Consider the following 20852-nt stretch of genomic DNA (forward strand, 5'->3'; position numbering starts at 1 on the left):
CATCCGAGCCGGGGATATCCCTCTTTCTTAAATCCCCGAGGTAAGCGGTGGTTTCCGGCCCAGTCGGATGCCAATTACCCCAACGCTCGGAGCTTCACGTTGGAGTCTGGTGATAAGCTTATCTGGAGATGAACCTCGGCCGGAGGGAACAAGATACTAATATCTATCTATTTGCAAGTCCCCGGATTTTGATACAACGCCGTCGCAATGGAGAAATTGAATACCTTGCTGATCGCAAATCGCGGTGAAATCGCCGTTCGCATCATCAAAACAGCCAAGTAAGAAATGAGGTCCATTATCAGAAGCAGTCAAACTAACACTTACTCTCCAATAGAGAGCTAGGTGTCCGTACAATTTCAATCTACACTGCCGCCGACGCAACCTCGCAACACGTTCGGGCGGCAGATGAAGCGGTCCTACTACCGGGCGACGATTCTACCGCATACATCAACGGGTTTGTTCCTCCATAGTGTTAAAAGGCTGGGTTTATGAAACTGAGACGAAGACAAATCAAATAGGAATGAAATCATAGAAATCGCGCGTTCCCATCAAGTTGATGCCATCATTCCGGGCTATGGATTTCTGTCGGAGAATGTGGAATTTGCCCAAGCTGTCGCCAATGCCGGGATGGTGTTTGTGGGGCCCAGGCCCGAAGCCATTGAAGCTTTCGGGCTAAAGCATCGAGCACGAGAGATCGCTGTGGCAGCCGGCGTTCCAATTGTCCCCGGGACACAGGGACTGCTCGTTACAGAGGACGAGGCAGTGGAAGCGGCGAATGAATTAGGATATCCGGTACTCATCCCTGCTATTTTCTTTTCAGCTGCCAATGCCTACTAACTTCGACTCGCTATAGGTCATGCTGAAAGCCACCGGTGGCGGTGGTGGTATGGGCTTGATGATATGCAAATCAGTGGATGAGGTCCGAGAGTCTTTGATACAAGTTCGCTCCCGAGGAGAAACGCTGTTCAAAAATGCGGGCGTGTTTATGGAGCGTTACTATCCTGAGAGTCATCATATTGAGGTTCAGGTTTTTGGTAATGGCCTGGGAGATGCAATTCATATCGGAGAGCGAGAGTGCTCAATTCAACGCCGTCATCAAAAAGTCGTTGAAGAGTGCCCCAGCCCGTTCGTGGAAAGCCATCCAGGTCGGTTAACAATGTTCCATTAGACTGCTTAAGCACCACTGGCTGACGAGAATCAGGTCTACGTGAAAGGCTCACCTCTGCGGCGGTTGCTTTAACCAGATCTATTCGCTATGGATCTGCAGGCACAGTCGAGTACCTAGTCGATGACACATCGGGAGATTTCTTTTTCTTGGAGATGAACACTCGACTTCAAGTCGAGCACGGTATCACTGAGCTCTGTTACGGGCTTGATATTGTAAAGCTCATGCTTCAACAAGCCGACCGGGAGTTGTGTGATCTCGGAGGTCTGGATAAGGGCTATCTGGAATCTTTGCAACAAGACAAGCCTTCGGGCTGTGCAATTGAAACTCGTATATATGCAGAGAACCCTGCTAGAAACTATGCTCCCTCCCCTGGATTGCTTCAACATGTTGAATGGAGGGAGATGGGCGGCACTCGAATTGACACCTGGGTCGTTACTGGAACTCGAATTTCCACATATTACGGTCTGTCGCTCAATTAAAGATGTGATATGAAGAGATGGACTGACTTGACAACCTCAGACCCTATGATCGCAAAGGTCATGGTACATGATTCCAACCGGACAGCGGCTATTGAAAAATTGGGAGATGTCTTGTCGCACTCGACCATCTGTGGACCGCCGACAAATTTGGACTTTCTGCACGCCATCACTAACTCCAGCAAATTCCGCACGGGGCATACACTGACCAATTTCTTAACCGATTTTGAGTTCACGCCGGCTGCGATCGATGTCGTATCACCAGGTTTGTATACAACAGTTCAAGACTATCCAGGACGCCCAACAGCTGGGCGGGGAATTCCACAAGCAGGACCAATGGTAAGCTGGACCCCCTGAGGCTTGAACCAATTCATCCGCTTACATCTGGATACCAGGACCCTTTGGCATTTCAAGGTATACCCATGACCCACGTTATGTGCTTTTCTGTCTGCATAGAGTTCTGACAATTTATCTTGCTTGCAGTTGCCAACATCTTGGCTGGGAATCCTTCCAACACCGAAGGCCTAGAGATCACATTGAAAGGGCCGGAGCTACGTTTTCTAGCCCATGCTTGCATATCTGTCTGTGGCGCTCCAATGGACATGTCACTCGACGGTACCGACGTCCCAATGTGGACACGACTCTATGTCAAAGCTGGTCAAACCTTATCAATCGGAAAGCTCAATGGATCCGGAGGGTGTCGAGGTAGGATATTCTCTATATTCCGGGTTTAACCTGCTAACTTGTTCATAGCATATCTCGCTGTTCGTGGAGGCTTTCCGGCAATGTAAGTTACGACTGAATATTTCTTCTTGGCTCTAGAACTAATTATGTATGCAGTGCCCCATACTTTGGGTCAAAGTCAACCTCCCCATTACTTGGGATTGGTGGATACCAAGGAAGATCGCTCGCCCCCGGTGATATGTTGACGATTTCGAAGCTCGATGGAGTTGAGGCAGAGCCCGAGATCTCATTACCCGCCCATTTGCGCCCCATATACTCCCATCACTGGGACATTGATGCCATGGTTGGGCCCTACGATGAAGGGTATATTGTATCCGAAGATATCGACATGATCTATAAAACAGTCTGGTAGGAAGTTCCAGTAGCAAGGGTGGAAGAAGGCATTATGAGACACTACTAACTGGTTGATTACAGGGATGTTTCGCATAATGCTACGAGAGGCGGCATTCGCCTTGTTGGACCTTCTCCTAGATGGGCAAGGGAAGATGGAGGTGAGGGTGGACAGCACCCTAGCAACGTTATTGAATACGGGTACCCGAACGGAACACTGAACTGGACGGGAGACAGGCAAGTCCCGGTGGCAAATGCCTTGACGTTAATTCACTAACTCAACTGACCATTCCAGTCCCTGCATCTTCCCCGTGGACGCCCCTGATCTTGGTGGCTTCATTTCCTCCACAACGATTGTGAAAGCCAGTCTATGGCGTATGGGTCAACTGAAATCTGGCGACACAATTCAATACCGCAGAGTATCATTGAAAGATGCTCTTCGTGCCCGAGCTGAGTTGGAACAGTTTTTGGAAAGTGTGTCAGCAGTTGTAGCCGGCCAATGCGATTTTGATACCGTCGAGCCAATCTCCAATTCCACCTTGCCAGAATCAACTGTTTCTGGGAACTGGGGAAAGGCGTTGATTTACTGCACCGAGCTGAGTGAATCCGGAATTCCTATGACATTTAGACAGGTAAGAGATAGTCCAGGTTACTATGCCCATCAATTTCTAACTGCCACTGGCAGGGTGGGGATGAGTTCTTGTTGGTCGAGTTTGGCGATGGAAAATTTAACCTCAATCATCGCTGCCGAGTAACGGCATTGGATCAAGCTCTCAAGAAGTCGCAAGAGTCTGACGAAATTCTGAAACGAGCTGTGTACAAGACCACTGGATGCTGCAATTGTGTGTTTCCTCCCCAGGCTCGATAAATACTTGACTTGAACTAATGACTGGCCAATTAAAGCGCTACTAATCCACTACGATGGTCTGAAGTTCTCCCAGGATAACCTTGTCAGACTTTTGGTATCGTTGCAAAAAACGATCGGCGATCTCAGCAATTCCAACGTCCCAAGCCGAAAGTTCCGTCTTCCCATCTGCTTCGAAAGCCCAGCTCAGCAGGAAGCCGTCCAGCGATACATGGAGACACAGAGACCACATGCTCCATTCTTGCCGAGTAACATGGACTTCGTGGCCAATATCAATGGGATTACGTACGATGAATTGGTAGAAATTTTCCTTTCGGTCGAATTCATGGCTATTTGTGTCGGGTTCTTCTGTGGCGATACAATATGTCTGCCGGTCGATCCCCGCTATCGTTTGACATGCCCCAAGCAGAACCCTAGTCGTGTGTACACCCCAGAAGGAAGTGTCAGCTGGGGTGGTTCATGCATGAAGTAAGCATTTTCCCATACTGCCGAAGATGACGATCGAGTTAACATGCTAATGTCAACAGCATCTATCCCGTTGATTCCCCTGGGGGTATCAGATGACGGGCCAAACAATTCCCTGCTTCGACCAATTGGGAGTCAAACCCGATTTCTCGCCAAGCCAGCCCGGTCTGTTCCGTGACTTCGACCAGATTACCTTCTACCGAGTAGAGAAGGAAGAACTTGAGAGTGACTTGGCGCGTTTCCGGTCTGGTTGTTATAAATTCCAGTACGAAGATGTCATTTTCGATATGAGCGCCCACAATCGTCTTCTTCAGCAAACTAGAGATGAAGTAGCGGCATTCAAGTCTCGCCAAGCCACTTCACAGGTAAAAATGTTAGCCTTGGAAAAGGAATCAATGGACAGGTGGATGGTGGAGAAAGCGCAGAATCACGTTCTTCCTGATGAAATTGAACTACTGAAAGAAGGTAAGCTCAAGATCTCGCAATTGATTCAGCACTTTAGGATATTAACAGAAGACCGCCAGACCCTGAAATTGTGACATTGTATGCTCCTCTCGATGCCAACGTGTGGAAGGTTAATGTTTCCAATGGCGATGTTATCTGCTCTACGAAAGTTGTTGCCATCCTTGAGGCAATGAAAATGGAAGTCTCCGTCTCCTATAATGGGGACAAGAGGGATGGTATTGATCAATCTTTTAGGATTGAGAAAGTACTCGTCCAGCCAGGTGATACTGTTCGGGCCGGAGATGCGCTTGCATTTTTGAGAAATATTTGAGGTGAGGTGTTTCCACATAATGAGGTGTAATGGGTGCTTAGACTCCTATGCTTGATGTTAGAAACTATTGGCATATGAATATATAATGTTCCAATGCCGCTCTAAGTACATACGACCATAGGATATGGGAAACAGGGCTTCCCGTCCGGTCAGCCGCACTTAAGCCGATTATTCTGCACGGTCGATACTCAATGTGCCCTCAGTCCCCAAGCCGCACTCTAGGGTGAGTGCGGGTGATGCGGGTGAGGAGTCTGGAGACCGGGGTTTCTGGCTCCATACCAAGATCTACCGTTCGAATTTCGTGGTTTCAATTTTTCACTCAACTCCGCCTGGCTCTTCTATCATTTTTTTTGCGTTTCAGGGTTATAGCGTGCAGCGCGCATCACCAGTTGATGTAACCTGCATATCGCTTCGGCAGTTAACTTAGATCCCAGGTCACACACCAACCTGGCTGTTTCCCGTGACTGTATAAATGCTTTTTTTTAGTAGTAATTTTGGGCAATTCTCTTACAGCTTTGACTAAAGAATAAATCATTTTTACTATATTTCTTACTAACTTATAGATATTAACGTAATACATATTATTTTAAGATATTTATACAATAGTAATACTCGAATTTATTATTCTCCCTACTTTTTCTTTTTCTTCCTACCACCCGTGCCTAGCTGGTGTACTCTAGTAGTTACGGCTTCCCTATATTATTAGTATTATTATCTACCCCTATGAAATTATTAAAATTTTCGTCCTATTCTTCTATATCACTAATTGCCTCTATCTTAGTATTATTAGGCTTCTTATCTTTCTCATCCTTTAGAGCTTCAACCTTATCTAGAGAGAAGAACTACTTTAAGCTCCTTTACCTCCTACTCTTTCAGACTAAATCTAAATATTTAAAAAAGCATTATAATACTTGTATCGATTATTCTCACTTCGGCAATCTCCCTTTATATCTCCGACATTCCCCTGATATTCCGTCCTTACTTTTTTTTGCCCATTTCTTCTAACAATTCAGGCGCAATCTGTGGGAAATTGAGTGTAGGATACATACGAACTTGATATAAGGCATGCATTCCTGAAGCATGCTACGATTCTGATCCGCTCAGTCGAGGGACAATAGGGAACCTATTCATAGGGTTAAGAGGGCCAGCTGCATTTTCCAGCCAATGACAGATGGGTTCCTTACAAGCTTTGGCTGGCAGACGCCCACACGCTGTGTCAACTACATAGAATGTAACCTTTTCTTTTTCCACCTGATTCTAATCCTAACTATTTGACTCATACATTTCATTGGTCGGAGAAGGAACCATTCGTTACAGATCACACCGCGTCTAGCTACACAGTGTATTGAAAGTTTCAACATATTTAACCCTTATCAGCCACAGAATGTACATTCAGGTATGGTTTTTACGGTCCCTAATTTTTCCGGGAGCAATTAACCACAGTTAGCTAAGCTCTTCTTCTCCATGAAGAGCAGCAATCCAGCAGTAGGGTGGTATTATTTTATGGGTAGCAGAATATGTGATCGAGGCGCTAATTAGGGCAAGGAATCGGTGCGAGGGGTAAAAAATATCTATCAATTTGAAGTTTTCCTTTTCCTATATATTAGAGGCTCATTGAAAGATATCCTGTTGTTAAGAGCGTAGGCCGGGGGGTATATCACATCGGAGTTTTTGGATGCCTACCCCGACAAACGCTTCCAATGCTGCATGGGACCTGAGCAAGCTGTAAGAGGTCATCCACTCAGTTTGCCATAGACTTAGCAGAAATCACATTCCTTGTAAGTCTAGTAAGCCTCGTTGCCTTAAATTCCTGCATTTTCAACCACAAAGGGTTTCACGGTCAGACCTCAAATGCAGAGCTAGTTACGCGCTATAGAGCAAATATATGAGCATTCTGCACTTAATCGTCCCTGAGAATATGGTAGTATCTAGGGATATTAACGTTTAAAGAATTTCGTCGTGGAGGTAAGGAGTTAAGCCTGGCCTTAACCTGATTGGTGGAAGGTCGCGCGCTGACAGTTCTCTACTACAATGCACCTTCCTTGCCCCGAGTAACGGTCAATAGACTGAGAATGTAGATAGAGTCTCTTTATCCGAGTAACGGAACAAATCAATCTATTGGTTATTGGATACCTAGATAGTAAACTACCTACATCGAGCAGTCTATATAAGATCCTACCCGTCGTGACAAGAAGCTCTTGTTGAATTCAAAAAGAATCTTCCTTATACTCATATCCGTCAAGAATATATCTCTCAAGATGCAGTTCTCTCTCCTTACTCTCTTAACTATCTGTGCCTATGTCACCGCGCTGCCTGGAACGAATGATCTCGGTGGCGGATGGACGAACGAAAACGCTGCGTTAGTCTCCAGTTATTCCTAAACATCAGACAGCGAAATTAACTAATATAAGTGTTAGTGCCTGCAAATGCGCCCCGACAAAGACTACCGCAACAATTACAGTAACCGTTACCGCCACCAGCACCACTACGGGTACTGTCACCACCACAGACACTACCACCACCACGGACACTGTCACCACCACGGACCCCCTGTCACCACCACGGATACCATCACCACTACAGACACTGTCACCACTACAGACACTGTCACTTCTACGGTGACAGCTACCTCTACCAAGGGGGGTTGGAGTTCCCATGGTGGTGGGAGCTGGTGATTTCCTACTTGCTTGCTCTCAATCCGGGTTCCCTACTGCAGGTGGAGAATGGTAAAGGTGGAAGATTCAACTCTTCTGTGACAGTGGATACTGCAGTGATCTTTCTTGCACTTGAGTTCAACTTAATTTTATGTTTTCCGTCTCATGTGCCGCAACTTTCTGATTGATCTTACTTCTATCCCTAGTAAAGGGTATAATTGACATTCTTTGAGCAGTGTGCTATTGTCTCGCTGTCTTTTTGTTAAATTGAGCAAGTAGGAAGCCTTTTGAGCTCATAAATTTCTATGCTAAAGAGCGTTTTCGACCGCTAGGTTAATATCCTCGGTGTATCAATTTACCAAGTCACGGCATTCGATTTCGATATCTGTCCTTGGCATTAATGGTTAAATACTCTAGGCTAATATGGTCGCAGAAATTAAAGGGTAATAGTTCTTCTCGAACATCATTGTACTTCATTCGATCTTCAGAAGAAGGGAGGGGAGAGGGGTTCTCTGTAAGTACAGAAATAAAACGCGTGAATATAATGCCTGTGGTACATGTATCCTTAGGCCCTCGGTCAAGTCAAATAGTGTTTCCAAGCTCCTTCGCAATCTCGGTCACACAGCCCTCTGAAAACGTTCCGGCCTTTTAAGGCAAACTTGGACCTCGTTAAGGCTCAGCCCACGGGCAACCTTGGGTGCAGCTGTTCTTCGAGACACGGGCATCCTCCTGGGAGACACACGGGCAATCTGAAAAGTGTTGGTAGTTGGCTGGTGGCAATCGATGGACCTGTTAAGGCTTTGCCACGGGCAACCCGTCGATCCTGTTCAGAAATTAGGGACTAAGTGTTACGCACAACTAACTGGTCGTCGCTATGTTAGAAGAATCCTAGGTTATACTTGTCCATACGTCTCTGTCTTCTAACGTGAAGGATCTGTCTCTTAACCGTACCGTTTCCTAGTAGGCCTTTTACGGGCTAAGTCCTCTTAAGGGTATCGAGAAACGATGCTAGGTACAGCGCTGAATAGATATATACCGAAGTATTAGTCTATTGGTGATTGTTTTTAAGTTATCACTAAGCAAAGAGTCAAGGTAGTAAATATAAGTAGTAATAATTATTTAACATAAAGGGTACTGTTATGGTGAGTCAACGCTAACGTGTCGACAACTATACATTGTCGATCCTCTATAGTTGCGAGAGATCGGTGTATGCTTCCTAGAGACTCCGTGATATAAACCTGTAATGATGACTTAACAATGAATGCAAGCATTTAGGATATAGGGCACAAGTGCTTTTCAAAATGATATCTCATCTAATTCAGATGTTTCTTTGTATCATCGGTAAATGCACTCTTAACTAGCGCATCCGATTAATGAACAAAATTGTCTCAATCGAAATCACCTATGCGCTTCATCGAACGTTTCGGAAGCATACTAGGAAATGAAGAAACGAATAAGATAAGTCTAGGGTGAAGGTGTTTTCGACGAGAGACCTAAATTCCGAGAATAGAAGCAAAGAGGGATAAATGGCCCTTTTTATCCCCCATTCCTTGTGTACGTGCCATACTCGTATTCTTGAGTTGGTATAGTTTTCGGTGTATACTGAGTAAAATTTGACACTATGCCTAAGGATAGTGGAAAGCAGACACACGCGTGAAAACACCACGGTTTAGTGACCCAAAAACCACGCACAATTGTGTCCTTTTCATCGTCGCCCAGACTTACTCCGTACGTTCCAACGTGTTGCAAGCCAAGGCAGATGAAATCCATAACCTTGGTCGTCATAAAGATGTTTGTCATGAAAGAACTCCCAGTGCTTTTTCTCGGCTACAAATATAAGAAGAAGGATGATGATTTGCCCAATTTGACAGTATCTTACCACTTCACGCCGCCAATTGTCGGACTTTTTAGTTCAAACACAGCCTCAGTCTGCCAATTCCGGCAAAAATCAAAATAAAAGTGCTCGGGAAATTCCTCACATCGCTCGCAGACAGCATGCCACCCCTCCCAGCGGCATCCACCACCTCTCAGCTGAAATGGCGACGGCTCCTTCCAGTGGATGTGCAATATCTGATCACCTATAAGCTCAAGGTATAGCAATCTCCAATCGCACAGGCAGCCAAAAAAGGGACTCTAAGAATTGCATTTTCGAGCAAGGTTGTACAGCTATTCGTCTAGTAGGATTGGCAACTTCCATCGATTGAACAGATTACCATTGATCTCATGAGTAGGATCTGGGATTCCGATTGCCTTTGAATAATTCTCACAGACCTCGTCCGGGCAATCTTTTCATTACTTTGAGATAACTTGGAGAATGATTTGGGGCCATTTTGACTTGGAATTTGCGAGGGCAGCTTGGGTTTTTATACCTCAGTGTATGGGTGACTGTTGCTCGTTTGTAACAGAAAATCTTATAGCGATAATCTGGTTAATATAAATGCGCTAGGAATGATATGGCCATGGGACAGTGATTCTTTGCGGTGATCAAATCAATTAGGAAAGCCCTTGAGGTATAAGAAAACGATACAGTATTCCCCGAATAGAAGACTCTCTACTTAAGAATTCCATAAGAAGAAAATTAGCTTTTAATTGCATATCTTGCATTACATAGAGATAGTTACATCAGAGGAATTTATCATTAATTTCCCAGACTATTTCCTTAACAAAATCGCCAGTAGACCGAAGCTGTATCTCCAAGGCGGTCACCCCACACCCGGAACTCGACTCCCTAACATCTGGACATCTGCAGGAACATCTACAAACATCTACACCAATTGTGTTTCGCCTCGATCCACCTTGTCAGGCATGACGCATACGCACTAGCGCTCTTCGCCCCTTGCTTTCCAGGCTACGCTCGATCCAGACCCGTTCACCATGTACGCTACGTCCCCAAACCTGCGCACCACCTGGCCGCAACTGACATGCCTTCTAACAACAGGACGGTCTTCTCCTTAATCATAATCAACAAAGCCGGTGGCCTCATCTACCAGCGCGAGTTCCAGCCCGGCTTGCGCAAGCTGTCGACAAATGATTACCTCGTCTTAGCGGGCACCTTTCACGGGTATGCCACCCCGTCTCCTGTTGAACTTTGAAGACCGTCTGACATTGATCTTGATAGTGTCCACGCCATTACTCGCTCTATCACACCTAAACTGCCTATCTCACAACCGACGCCCTCCCCCGCTAGCTCCTCCCCGGGCACCACCACTCCTGCTGCGTCCGGATACTCCTATCCGAATCCCGGCGTGCCAGTAACTGGCCTGGATTACCTCGAGACCGACAAGTTCCGATTGACATGTTTCCAGACTTTGACGGGGACGAAATTCTTATTGTTCACGGATCCGATGACTGGCAATGTGGAGACAATCGTGCAGAAGATCTATGAGCTCTATGCGGACTACGTGATGAAGAATCCATTCTATCAGCTCGAGATGCCTGTGCGGTGTGAGGCATTTGATAGGCATCTCGGCGCATGGTTGAGAGGGAGGACATAACCCTCCATAGGAGGATCATGACTTTACGAATTAGATACGGTTTGTTCTTGTACTTGTGTCCGGAGATCACTCCGTCTCGTCTACCAAAATCACACATATTTCTCTTGCACTATAGAACGTACCCAGGAGGGCCGGCTCAAGAATACAGGACAAGCAAAAGTAAACGCCGGGTATGCATCAGATCATATTTAAGGCTCGAGTAGAACCTTACGCAGTGTCCATCTTGTCCTCATCCTTCTTATCTTTGTCACCGCTGGAGCCTTCCTCGGGGATATTGCCCAGTTGCGTCTTGCCTTCCTGCTCTTCCTGATCGCGCTTCTCTTTCTCCTGTCGGTTCTTCTCCTCCTCGAGCGATAACCGCAAAGCAAAGGCCAGCTCGGGGTCGTTCTCAGCGGCATCCTCAAATCCGAAGCCGCCACCTTCGCCGCCCTCGCCGCCTCCGCCGCCGGTGCCGGCATCCTCACCAGCCAGGATCGGGGTAAGCTGCAGCTCCTCGCTAAGCAGATGAGGACCCGGGGGAATGATAGCGAGATGGGATCCATCACCGCTCTTGACGTTCTCAACAAAGGCTTCCAGCTTCTTGGTCTGGTCTGACTCAAGATCTCCGAATGCCACCACGTCGATCGACACATTGTTCTTCTTCATCTTCTTGGCCAGCTTCACGAGGGTCTTCTCATCTTCTTCGATAGGGGAGCATGAGAATACGACGATGCGTTGGCGTTGGGACTTCTCCATACGGTGCTTGAGGGCCAACTAAGATATCATCTAGGTCAGTCATGAGGAGCTTAGAAATCGGGCGGGGAGAACTTACAGCTGCAACCTGAATACTCGAGCTGAGATGGGATGTGCCGTGGATTTTCGTCTGATGCAGACCAGCCAGAATTGCGCCAAAGTCTGATGTAAAGGTTGACAGCACCTCAGGACCCTTGCCGCCCATGCTCATGAGGCCGACAGCTGACTGCGGGTGTACACGCATCTTGGCACTGTGGATGACACTAACAGCATCGACTTGAGATTGCCACCGGGTTGATCTGTCAGAATTAGACGTCAACCCCAGATGAAAGAGGAGCAACATTGGATATACTCACGTGTAGTCTCCATTGCGACTGCTTTCGCTGTTGTCGACACTGTAGCTTGGAGTCAGCATTAGAAGCCAGAAAGAAGAGAAAGTGACGGACATGATCATAGTAGCTTCAAGCGACATGATGGCGGATAGGAATGGAATTAAAGTAAAGGAGGTAAAGGAGAGCAGATCGTAGAGATGAAGACGGATGACGAAGGCGAGGTGGAAGCTCTGCATTCTGCCAGGGCTCTCCGCCCGCACGCTGTTTGTTGTGGTCCTCCAGTCCTCCTTGCTCCGCACGCCTTGACTTCTTGATACATCCCACATATATCCCTTCGAGCACACAATGCCCGCTGTCAAGCGTAACTCCGACGCTATGGACGTCACGCCTACGGGTAGTCCTACCAAAAGAATGCGTCTCACTCAACATCAAAAGCAGGCACTGATGGACAATCTACAACTTGAAAGTGGGTTGCGACATCCTTTACCCAGGCCGACACGGTACTAACTTGCTCGCAGTTACGGAGCGGGCGCGTAAGCTTCGTGCTCAATATGCCCTTCAAGCCAATGACCTCCGAGCGCGTATTGAACGACGCGTTAACCGAATCCCACTCTCTCTGCGCAAGGCCAACATGGGCGAGCTACTTGAGAAGCACAATGCCACGACAAACAAACAACAGAATCTGTCGCCTTCTCGAAAGTACTCCCCTGCGAAGGTTTCGCGTAACATTGCCAGCATTTCTATCGATCCAGAAACCTCTGCTGCACGCGACGGTCGAACTCGGAGGGCAAGGTACGATGTCCACACGCTCAATTTGACTCGCCTACTAACCGGTTCTCCAGCCCTGATGGTCACTTCTCTGACAAGGAGAATGCTCCTGCCAGTGAAGGATTGAACAACCCCAAGCGCCGCGTGAAGGCAGGACCCGCCGGCGGGGCTTCGCGCGTGGCGTCTCAAGAAGTGCGAGGCAACGAGAACCGAATCTTGTCCCCCAAGTCAATCAACTCACGAACATACCCCCACTCGCCCTTCCGTGCCTCGCCAGAAAAGGGTCAATCATCTTACCTGTCCCGCCCCACATCTCCACTGAAGCCTTCTAGTCCACTGCGATCACGCGGTGCCACTGTATCCGCCGTGAAGGACCAGCGACCTCCATCCCGGGCTCAGAAGACGACCAATCGTGCTGCGACAGGACCAAAAACTACTACTCGTTCACCTTTGCCGCGTCCGGCTACCCGACAGGCGGAACGCAGGAATAGTGCCTCGTCCAACGCATCCTCGGGTACAACAGTCATGAAACCAACTCGAACTGGAACTGGTGCTAGAAAGGCCACAGCGGCCTCTAGTGCCGCTGCAAAGAAGCCAGCTGCTCCTCGCATGCAGGCTGCATCAATGGCTGTCAAGAAACCTGCTAATACCGCGTCGATGCGGAAGACCACTGCTCCAGCTGCCACTGAAAGTGCAACTCGAAGCCGAGCGTTGCGCAAGCGGATCTAGGTATGCTGGCATGAGCTGTACAGCTATTTTCTTTTCTTCTTTGTTGGAGTTCGGTGGGATTCGTGTTACTTTGAGCGTGGATGACTACAGACAACATGAACAATTTTGAGCCTGGGCGCTGTTCTTCTTGGATTATTCGGAGTGGTATCATAATAGGTGTATTGCATTCTCGAGTGTCGACTTTACATTCATGTCCTTTATGAGAGAGGCCATTTTCTCAGTTCATTATTTGTTCAATCCGTTCTAGGCCACGAGTGGTCTCCTGTAGAGATGGATTGACACATTCCAACAACAAGCCCGCATCCCCTCATGCTACGCTTCACCCCTGTCATTCTACTGCCAATCATCTAGATGTCCGATCTATCACACCGCTACAAACTGGCAGTCCAAATACTGACTCTATTCTAGCATACCCCGTCCACACAATTTAACGCTATACCATACCCCAGCAATGGAGATTATCCAGCAATCCGAAACCTTCAAAGACGAGAATGGCAAACTCCAGTTTTGCTGGCAGAGCTTCTACGTCCGACACGAAGGCAACATACACTACGGAACTGGGACGATCGGTCGACGAAACCAACGCACCCAAGCCAGCTGCAGAATCTCAAGCAGATCAAAACAGAGGATATAGGTCAGAAGTACAGGAGATATGGGCTGTGACCTTGGAACAGAATTGTCACTTCAAAGCACCAGGTCATTGAATGACCTTCATGATCCTGGGCTGGACAAACTGACGCATGGCATGACCCGACAAATGGTGTTGTCTTGGAGGAGAATGATTTGGATGCTTTTGAAGAGTTAAAGTCTTAGTTGGTTCGGTGGATGATGCATGGTTGTTCCCCGAGGAACAGCCACCCGAGAGACATTACGATTGATTTTTTGCTCTCAGATTACCTAGATGGTGTGTTCAATGGATCAGATTGTGAGACTCGCATGCAAGAGCACGAGGGGTTACACAGGAGCGTTCATAGTGTAAGGTTTTGAGGCGAACAGCGCCTTTCCATCCATACTCCCGCCATCACTTCTCCAAAAGCCTAAGGCTATGGAGAACCTAACTCCATTATTCATGTCCTTTTTCTTATTTTGCTTCCCCAATCTCACGCACGCTGACCCCTACATCTTCCATCCGAATGCACCTGCATCGGCGTTTCACGGACTGGTAATTATCCACCCAGCGCCTGTACATGGCGTGGAAGTCCACATCAAGACGTTGCAAGGAAGATGATTGTTTTGATAAAGTCTCCGCCAGGCTAGCGTTGACCTCGATGTTTCCATAATACCGAGAGTGCAGTTTTGGATCTTTAGATACCCGCTCTTCGGGCCGTCCGATACAAGCCATTAATATCTTCAGGTCCCTCAGGTAGGGGAATCCTCCAACTGCATTGTAGACAGCTTTCTCACCTTCACCGATTGTCATGAACATAGTAAAGCGCAGTTCCTGTATGTTGGGGCTGGCAGCGCGAGTCCGCACAAGCCAATCTGTCGTGACGAGGATTTTCATATTTATTATCCGCCCTTCGGATATGAGGGAAGGTTTGCGCAGAGATTTGCCACGCTTGAACAGCATGCTTGAAGTACTTTCGTCCGGACGCTGCCGGAGATACATATGCTCTACAGAGACGGAAGATATGAGACAAATACACTCCCCGTTTCATCGAGAAGCCAACGAACTCTTCGTCTCTTGTGAACCCGAAATCTAGGATCGGTGATTCCAAGACAGGAAACTTGCAACTCGATATCTTCGTAGCAAGATCTAGCGTGAGGGTACTTACCGATTGCCTCCACAGATGTAAACCCAGGAGCTCAGCGAAGGCGTTTTGATCTTTCCAAGTACCGAAGAAGCCGGTTTTAGCCACTGGCAGGTTGAGACTTAATTCCCTTAGGTGTCCTTTGAACGAGCTGCCATCGCAATTTGAGCGGTTTCGAAAGAAGCCTCGCCATGGAGGTCGAGATGCTGTGATCGAATTGAGACGGGAGAGACCTGGTGACTCGAAAAACAGGTGTTCATTGGTTAGATTGGGGGCTAGTCCATTTGCTAACTCAATCACTGCATCGCCGTTGTAGTCGGCCTTTTTATAAAAGTTGTAACGGGTAACACGGGCGAGGAGACTGGATAAGCAAGGCGACGTAGCCAACTCATATTCATATGCGTCGATATCCTGAGGGTTATCGGCTTGTAGCACAGACTTGGCAATTTGAGTGACATGACATGCAATCTTCATTTTGGCATCGATCGATGGAGGATAGACGCGGAAATAGGGTCCCACAGCTCCAAGTGATATCAGAGGCCCGACGGTTGGCCCACAAGGGTGAAGCGGGCCCCAGCTGTCATGTTGAGGCGAAGGGACACAATTAATGACGTTTGATATCGTTTATGTAGTACTTTCGAAGACAAGTCAGTACATCCTTGTGACAGCCTAGGTTGGCATCCGGATCTTGGATGTCATATCTCCCCGATCGCGGTCTATCGACGGCATTTCTCCTCGGACTAACAAATGAAGAACAGACGTAAACGAGGTCGTCTTATGGAGAATTTTACTTCATCGTTTGACACATCTGGCCAGTTTTTTTTCGCGGCTGGCAATGCTAAGGTAAATTGGAGGAAACAGATGTCTACTAGCGACGGCATAGCTTTGTTTGCTTGCTAGGGCCAACTCGTAAACGCTAGGTAGGTCATCAGGTGCAAGGTACCCGCATATTTGCGCGATCATTTCTAGTGACAGTGTACGGAGGTGCATAATGTACAGATTCAAAGTGAAGAGAGTTGCAAAGCATAAGAATGACCAGACACAGGTGTGGATAGAGAAAGGAGAGGTCAGGTGGAGAACTAACCAGAAAAGGCAATCCACAGTTTACTTCAGAATCTACACTTCGGGTGCCATAGCAATCATGTTCATTGGACAAAATGAAAGAGCAAGGAAATAAGAGGCTCCCTGGTATTTTAAAAAGCCAACCAAGGGAGGAGAATAAAAATGGAAGCAAAGAGAAAAACGGGTCTAGGTAAAGCCGGAGCCTGGCCCACAAGAAAAGAAGAAAATGAGCATGCTCAAAAGTGGAAAAGAATGAAAGGAAGGACATGTATGGCCCAGAGGGACAGGTATGGGTATGGCTGATCCCTCTAATCAGATGCAGATGAACAAAAAAAGCAAGGCATCATAGCCCCTATAGAGATGGAGATAAAACAGGAACTAATCCACAGCGATCAACCAGCTTGATCACTAGGGGGGAATTTTCAGGGGGAAAAAGGAAAAGAACTCCGTCAACCCAGCCTATCACTCAACAAAAAGGAGAAGAAAAAGAACGCTAAGCAAGCCCCCAAGAAAAGAAAACACTCCACGGAGAATGAATCAGAAGGACGGATGCAAATCGAGATGTATCACAGAGCAGTTGTGCAGAAATAGAAGTAAAAAGTAGAACCTGTCTATCCGGTAACGCCCATGGCGCCTGGACTTGGACGCGGTCGATATGCAACATTTTGGGATTGAGCATCGGGCGCACTGGTATTTGGCTGGCTGCCGTTGCTGGTGCTACGGTCACGGTGATAAGCCGCTGGAGGCGGGCCAAAGTCGAGGCCAGCTTGGGGGTTAGCGCTGGTGGAGTGCGTGTGACCGCTGGGCCCTGGTACATGGCGGACTGAACTCTGCATTTGCCAGGCCGCGTCCTGAGAGGGGTCGGTCTCGATGCGTGCGGAAGCTGGCGCGCTGTTGTTGCGGTTGGGCGTGGTAATTGTGAATGTTTCACCGCCGTTCTCGGGTTTCTGTGAGAAGCTGCCTCGTGCAATATCACCGTACCGTTTCAGGATTTCCTTGGTCGTCACTTCGGCATTCTCCCTAAAAAGAGTCTGATCGCTTAAGATCTGTTGCAGGTCTTCCGGAATCTATAAGAATAGTCAGTACACATACGTAGCACAGAAGGCTGGTTTACTTACCTCGCACATGGCGTCGTTATACGTGATTAAGGCGTTGACAGCTTCAATAGACAAGAAGCTCTCATCCACAGTGCTATTCTTAGCATTGGGGTAGAGGATGTTGGGTGTGATGACAGTTGCAAGATTGTGAATGTCCATCTTGCTCCCAGAGTCCTCATCCACGTGCGAGAAGGATGATGTCCAGTTCAAGAATGCGAAGAGGACTTCCATCGTGTCACGGTGAGCTTTAGGGAGCAGACAGCATGACAAGTGCAGTACTCGCTTCTGCTTCTCAGGGTCGGGAAGTTCTGTGACAGGTTAGTATCTTGCCAACTAGATAGACCAGCCCATAAACTTACTTTGTGAGATGACAAAGAGTCGGTGAAGCTTGAATGTTAAAAGGGGATCAGGCATCTCACGAAGGAATTTCTTCAAGAGTGCTGCAATCTGCACAGGAGTCTCCTTTGTCAAATCGACTTGGTCGTATTTGGTGTCAATCAACTCCGCAATGTCCTTCAATCGCCGGATGTTGCCGTTCTTTCGGAAGACACCTTCCACTGACATGTCCATCTGCCGCATGGCGGAAACAGAATCATCAACCAACGTTGGAATGCGGAGCGCACCAGGACCAACACCGTGGCTTGACTCTGTGCCCTCCTTTTCAACCAAGTAGTCCAAACCAACGCCAAAGACACCCTTCTTCTTGCCACCCTTCTTGTTATCCTTGAAGGCGCGACCAAAGATGTTCCAAATGGTGGGTTTGCGCGACTCAATAAGGGAGAGCAACTCCTCCATGTTGAAATAACCTTCCAACAGGGGTTCCATCTGTAACACAGCAACGTGACGGACGATGAAGTACTCCAATGCCGTCAGTTCGGAGAAGTATCGCTTGGACCGGGTAGGCTCCATGAGTGCCTCCAGGTTTCCACTCGACACCCCGCGTTGATGGCCGCGGTTGTATTTGGGCATCGGTTCTATCCCACGGACAAGCTTTGTGCCGGCATGCTTGTATGCATTGGGTCGCTGCTCCTTGGCTTGCTCGGCCGCAACGATGCGTGGAATATCGTCCAGCGTCAAAGCATCTTGCGTACCGAATGTCAAATCGGTGACAGTATCGCCATTTGCATCTCTTTCCTCAACGATCTGGAATCCAGGACCCCTTGGATCAGATCCATCATTGCCGGAGGATCCTGGTCGGGCACTTCTTCCCTCCGGGCCATCAATGATCCTTGATGCGCGGGCCCTCTTGTATGTTGTGGAAAGTGTCCGCTCATTGCGAATAGAGCGCAGTCGCCGCATCTCACCCACGGTCTGCTCAAGGGACGATTCTTCCAGACCATCTCGGGAGCCACCAATGTAAGATTGTGAGCGTGTGTTAGCACGGCGAACGTCGCCGGGCGTCCGGTGACCCTCATTGTCGTTGTATCCCTGCAGATTAGGGTCGTCTGAGGCGTAACAAGTTAGCCAGACTGCTAGAGGGATCGGGGGCATGGTAGTAAATCTCACCTGAGGTGTGGGGCAAAGTTCCTCCAGACCGAAGTACAGCGAGAAGTCGAGCCAGTGCCACCTTCAGCAGGAAGATGAATTGCTGCAGCTTTGAGACTGGGATGAAACCACCTCGTACAGTGGAACCAAGATTCTTCTGAGTGGCACAGTCGCTGCAGTAGACTTGCTCCTCAGCTTCACTCCATAATGCATCGGAGAGTTCGGCAGTCAGATCCTTCTCGCATGTAGAGCATGAAAGATGAGGTGGCTTGATGTGCCAACGACTCTGTCCCAACAAAACACACTCGTCATCGATTGGTTCTTTGCAGGCAATGCAGCAATCTGACAGCTGATCGGCCAACCCCTCTACCCCAGCCATAAGATCGAGTGGGGCATTCTCATCTTCCAGTTCAGCGAGTGATTCAAGATCACGGAGATGCTCCAGGAAGTTATGCAAGCCATCAGGTGCAGATTTCTCTCGCTCGAGTTTGAGTGCACCCTGCAATCCGATGCGGATCAAGAGCTTAAGGTAATGAGCAAGACCAGTCACTAAAGACAGAAGCTCTTGTGTGACGCCCAGTTTGCGCACCCCGGTCTCTTGCGTTTTCGACAGCAGAGCGAAGAAAGCGACAATCTTCTTGCAGAGAAGTTTGGCTTCACGGCCATAAGACAGTTCTGATGTGACATTAGCCGTTGATTCAGATGAATCCAAGGGATCGGTGGACTCACCCTTCAACTCGTGGGATTTAATGTAGTTCGCTAGTTGGTCTACCGCGCCAAACAGAATTTCGACGTGACCAATAAAGCGTTTGGCGACAAGCACACCGTCAAGATAAGCGCCATTGCTGACATGGAGTAGCATGTCGGAGATGCACGCAGCAGAGGATTCCTCAAACGTTGAGAGTGTGTTCCAGATGTTGAAAACCTTCTCCTCCATGATGTCTTCCTCTTCGCGAATCTGTTTGCGTTCTTCCTCACTCGCATCCTCATCCACTGGTGGAGGCTCCCATGTCTGACCCGCAGGAGATAATCTGACGTTCCAGAACTTGTGAATCATATAGCACTCGGGGTGCCAGTGTTGGTTTTGGCCGTTGCGGAAGATCTCAACGAACTGTTTCAGAATCGCAGTATGACACCCGTGACACCGCTGAGCGAATTGAGTCGAGTAATGGAAGTGACAGTAGACCTTGCTTTCGTGTTCGTAGTAGGAGTCCTGGGCACCAAAGACGGTCGGACACACTGAACAAGTAAAATGCTCAATATGGTATTTGCGGTCCAGCGCAGTGATGTATGACCCCCGTAGTGCTCCACCACACTCGTGGCAAAGGAGACTCAGTCGTCTAAAGTAATCTGTTTCACACAGCGGGAATTGGCAGCTCCCATCCTCCGAGTCCACGGGGAAGAACTTTGAAGCAACGATTTCACCACAATCCTAACAGCAGAGATAGTCAGAAGGAATACACCGCAAACCAGCGATAGAGGCAACTTACCTCGCACTTAAAACACTCCAGATGAAAAGTGCCCCCTAGGGCCCGCACAAACTGACCGGTGAGTGATTCACCACATTTCTGGCACAGGCGCGATGAGCCGCCCGGGGACTTGTTGTGTTGACGCCCGTTCGCTCGCGATCTGTCTCGAGGGGCCGAGTGTGTAGAACGGTCGCGATAGCTGGCCTGGTCGGGACCCAGCCCGCGACTCGAACGACCATCCTCTGGATTCACTGGGGTGATTGGACTTGGACCACCGGTTCGTGTAGTTGGTGATTCGAATGGAATCAGACTGTCTTCGGGAGAGGTAGGTGTGTTTTTTGTATAGCTAGCCCCGTAGCCCGAGGTGTTGACGGTAGGACGGCCGCTGGGGTTGCCTGCGACCAGGCTAGCTGGTAGTTCACCGGGGGGCATCTTGGTCCCCCGTCAAAAGAGAAG

The 20852-nt window shown here is 48.3% G+C and overlaps 8 protein-coding genes across 8 annotated transcripts; 5 read left to right on the top strand and 3 right to left on the bottom strand.

Annotated features, from left to right (window-relative positions):
* Window positions 1-207: 207 nt before the first annotated feature.
* N7446_005338 (bifunctional urea carboxylase/allophanate hydrolase) lies at window positions 208-4823 on the top strand (the record flags this gene model as incomplete). The annotated part of the gene is made up of 17 exons (XM_058514086.1): window positions 208-278; window positions 335-454; window positions 519-792; window positions 854-1145; window positions 1202-1630; window positions 1688-1983; window positions 2040-2058; window positions 2128-2349; window positions 2398-2431; window positions 2485-2736; window positions 2803-2955; window positions 3014-3350; window positions 3404-3560; window positions 3622-4051; window positions 4111-4120; window positions 4210-4513; window positions 4573-4823. The coding sequence occupies 17 exons, from the start codon at window positions 208-210 to the stop codon at window positions 4821-4823; spliced, it is 3651 nt and encodes a 1216-aa protein (XP_058375415.1).
* A 2258-nt stretch (window positions 4824-7081) lies between these two features.
* N7446_005339 (uncharacterized protein) lies at window positions 7082-7445 on the top strand (the record flags this gene model as incomplete). The annotated part of the gene is made up of 2 exons (XM_058514087.1): window positions 7082-7182; window positions 7241-7445. The coding sequence occupies 2 exons, from the start codon at window positions 7082-7084 to the stop codon at window positions 7443-7445; spliced, it is 306 nt and encodes a 101-aa protein (XP_058375416.1).
* Window positions 7446-10398: 2953 nt separating this feature from the next.
* Window positions 10399-10971, top strand: N7446_005340 (trafficking protein particle complex subunit 4; the record flags this gene model as incomplete). The annotated part of the gene is made up of 2 exons (XM_058514088.1): window positions 10399-10538; window positions 10596-10971. 2 exons carry the CDS (start codon window positions 10399-10401, stop codon window positions 10969-10971), a joined length of 516 nt encoding a protein of 171 aa, XP_058375417.1.
* A 207-nt stretch (window positions 10972-11178) lies between these two features.
* N7446_005341 (proteasome regulatory particle base subunit RPN10) lies at window positions 11179-12175 on the bottom strand (the record flags this gene model as incomplete). The annotated part of the gene is made up of 3 exons (XM_058514089.1): window positions 11179-11724; window positions 11783-12002; window positions 12060-12175. The coding sequence occupies 3 exons, from the start codon at window positions 12173-12175 to the stop codon at window positions 11179-11181; spliced, it is 882 nt and encodes a 293-aa protein (XP_058375418.1).
* Window positions 12176-12344: 169 nt separating this feature from the next.
* Window positions 12345-13634, top strand: N7446_005342 (uncharacterized protein). Its single transcript, XM_058514090.1, has 3 exons — window positions 12345-12501; window positions 12554-12827; window positions 12878-13634. The coding sequence occupies exons 1-3, from the start codon at window positions 12381-12383 to the stop codon at window positions 13530-13532; spliced, it is 1050 nt and encodes a 349-aa protein (XP_058375419.1). The 5' UTR covers window positions 12345-12380; the 3' UTR covers window positions 13533-13634.
* A 349-nt stretch (window positions 13635-13983) lies between these two features.
* On the top strand, window positions 13984-14166 carry N7446_005343 (uncharacterized protein; the record flags this gene model as incomplete). The annotated part of the gene is made up of 1 exon (XM_058514091.1): window positions 13984-14166. The coding sequence occupies one exon, from the start codon at window positions 13984-13986 to the stop codon at window positions 14164-14166; it is 183 nt and encodes a 60-aa protein (XP_058375420.1).
* A 447-nt stretch (window positions 14167-14613) lies between these two features.
* Window positions 14614-15757, bottom strand: N7446_005344 (uncharacterized protein; the record flags this gene model as incomplete). Its single annotated transcript, XM_058514092.1, has 2 exons — window positions 14614-15126; window positions 15308-15757. The coding sequence occupies 2 exons, from the start codon at window positions 15755-15757 to the stop codon at window positions 14614-14616; spliced, it is 963 nt and encodes a 320-aa protein (XP_058375421.1).
* Window positions 15758-16956: 1199 nt separating this feature from the next.
* N7446_005345 (GTPase-activating protein LRG1) lies at window positions 16957-20828 on the bottom strand (the record flags this gene model as incomplete). The annotated part of the gene is made up of 6 exons (XM_058514093.1): window positions 16957-17412; window positions 17464-17750; window positions 17802-18887; window positions 18949-19602; window positions 19657-20359; window positions 20418-20828. 6 exons carry the CDS (start codon window positions 20826-20828, stop codon window positions 16957-16959), a joined length of 3597 nt encoding a protein of 1198 aa, XP_058375422.1.
* Window positions 20829-20852: the final 24 nt, after the last annotated feature.

Source organism: Penicillium canescens (genome assembly GCF_028828765.1).
Source record: "Penicillium canescens strain IBT 15451 chromosome Unknown utg000003l_segment0_segment0, whole genome shotgun sequence".
Taxonomy (NCBI): domain Eukaryota; kingdom Fungi; phylum Ascomycota; class Eurotiomycetes; order Eurotiales; family Aspergillaceae; genus Penicillium; species Penicillium canescens.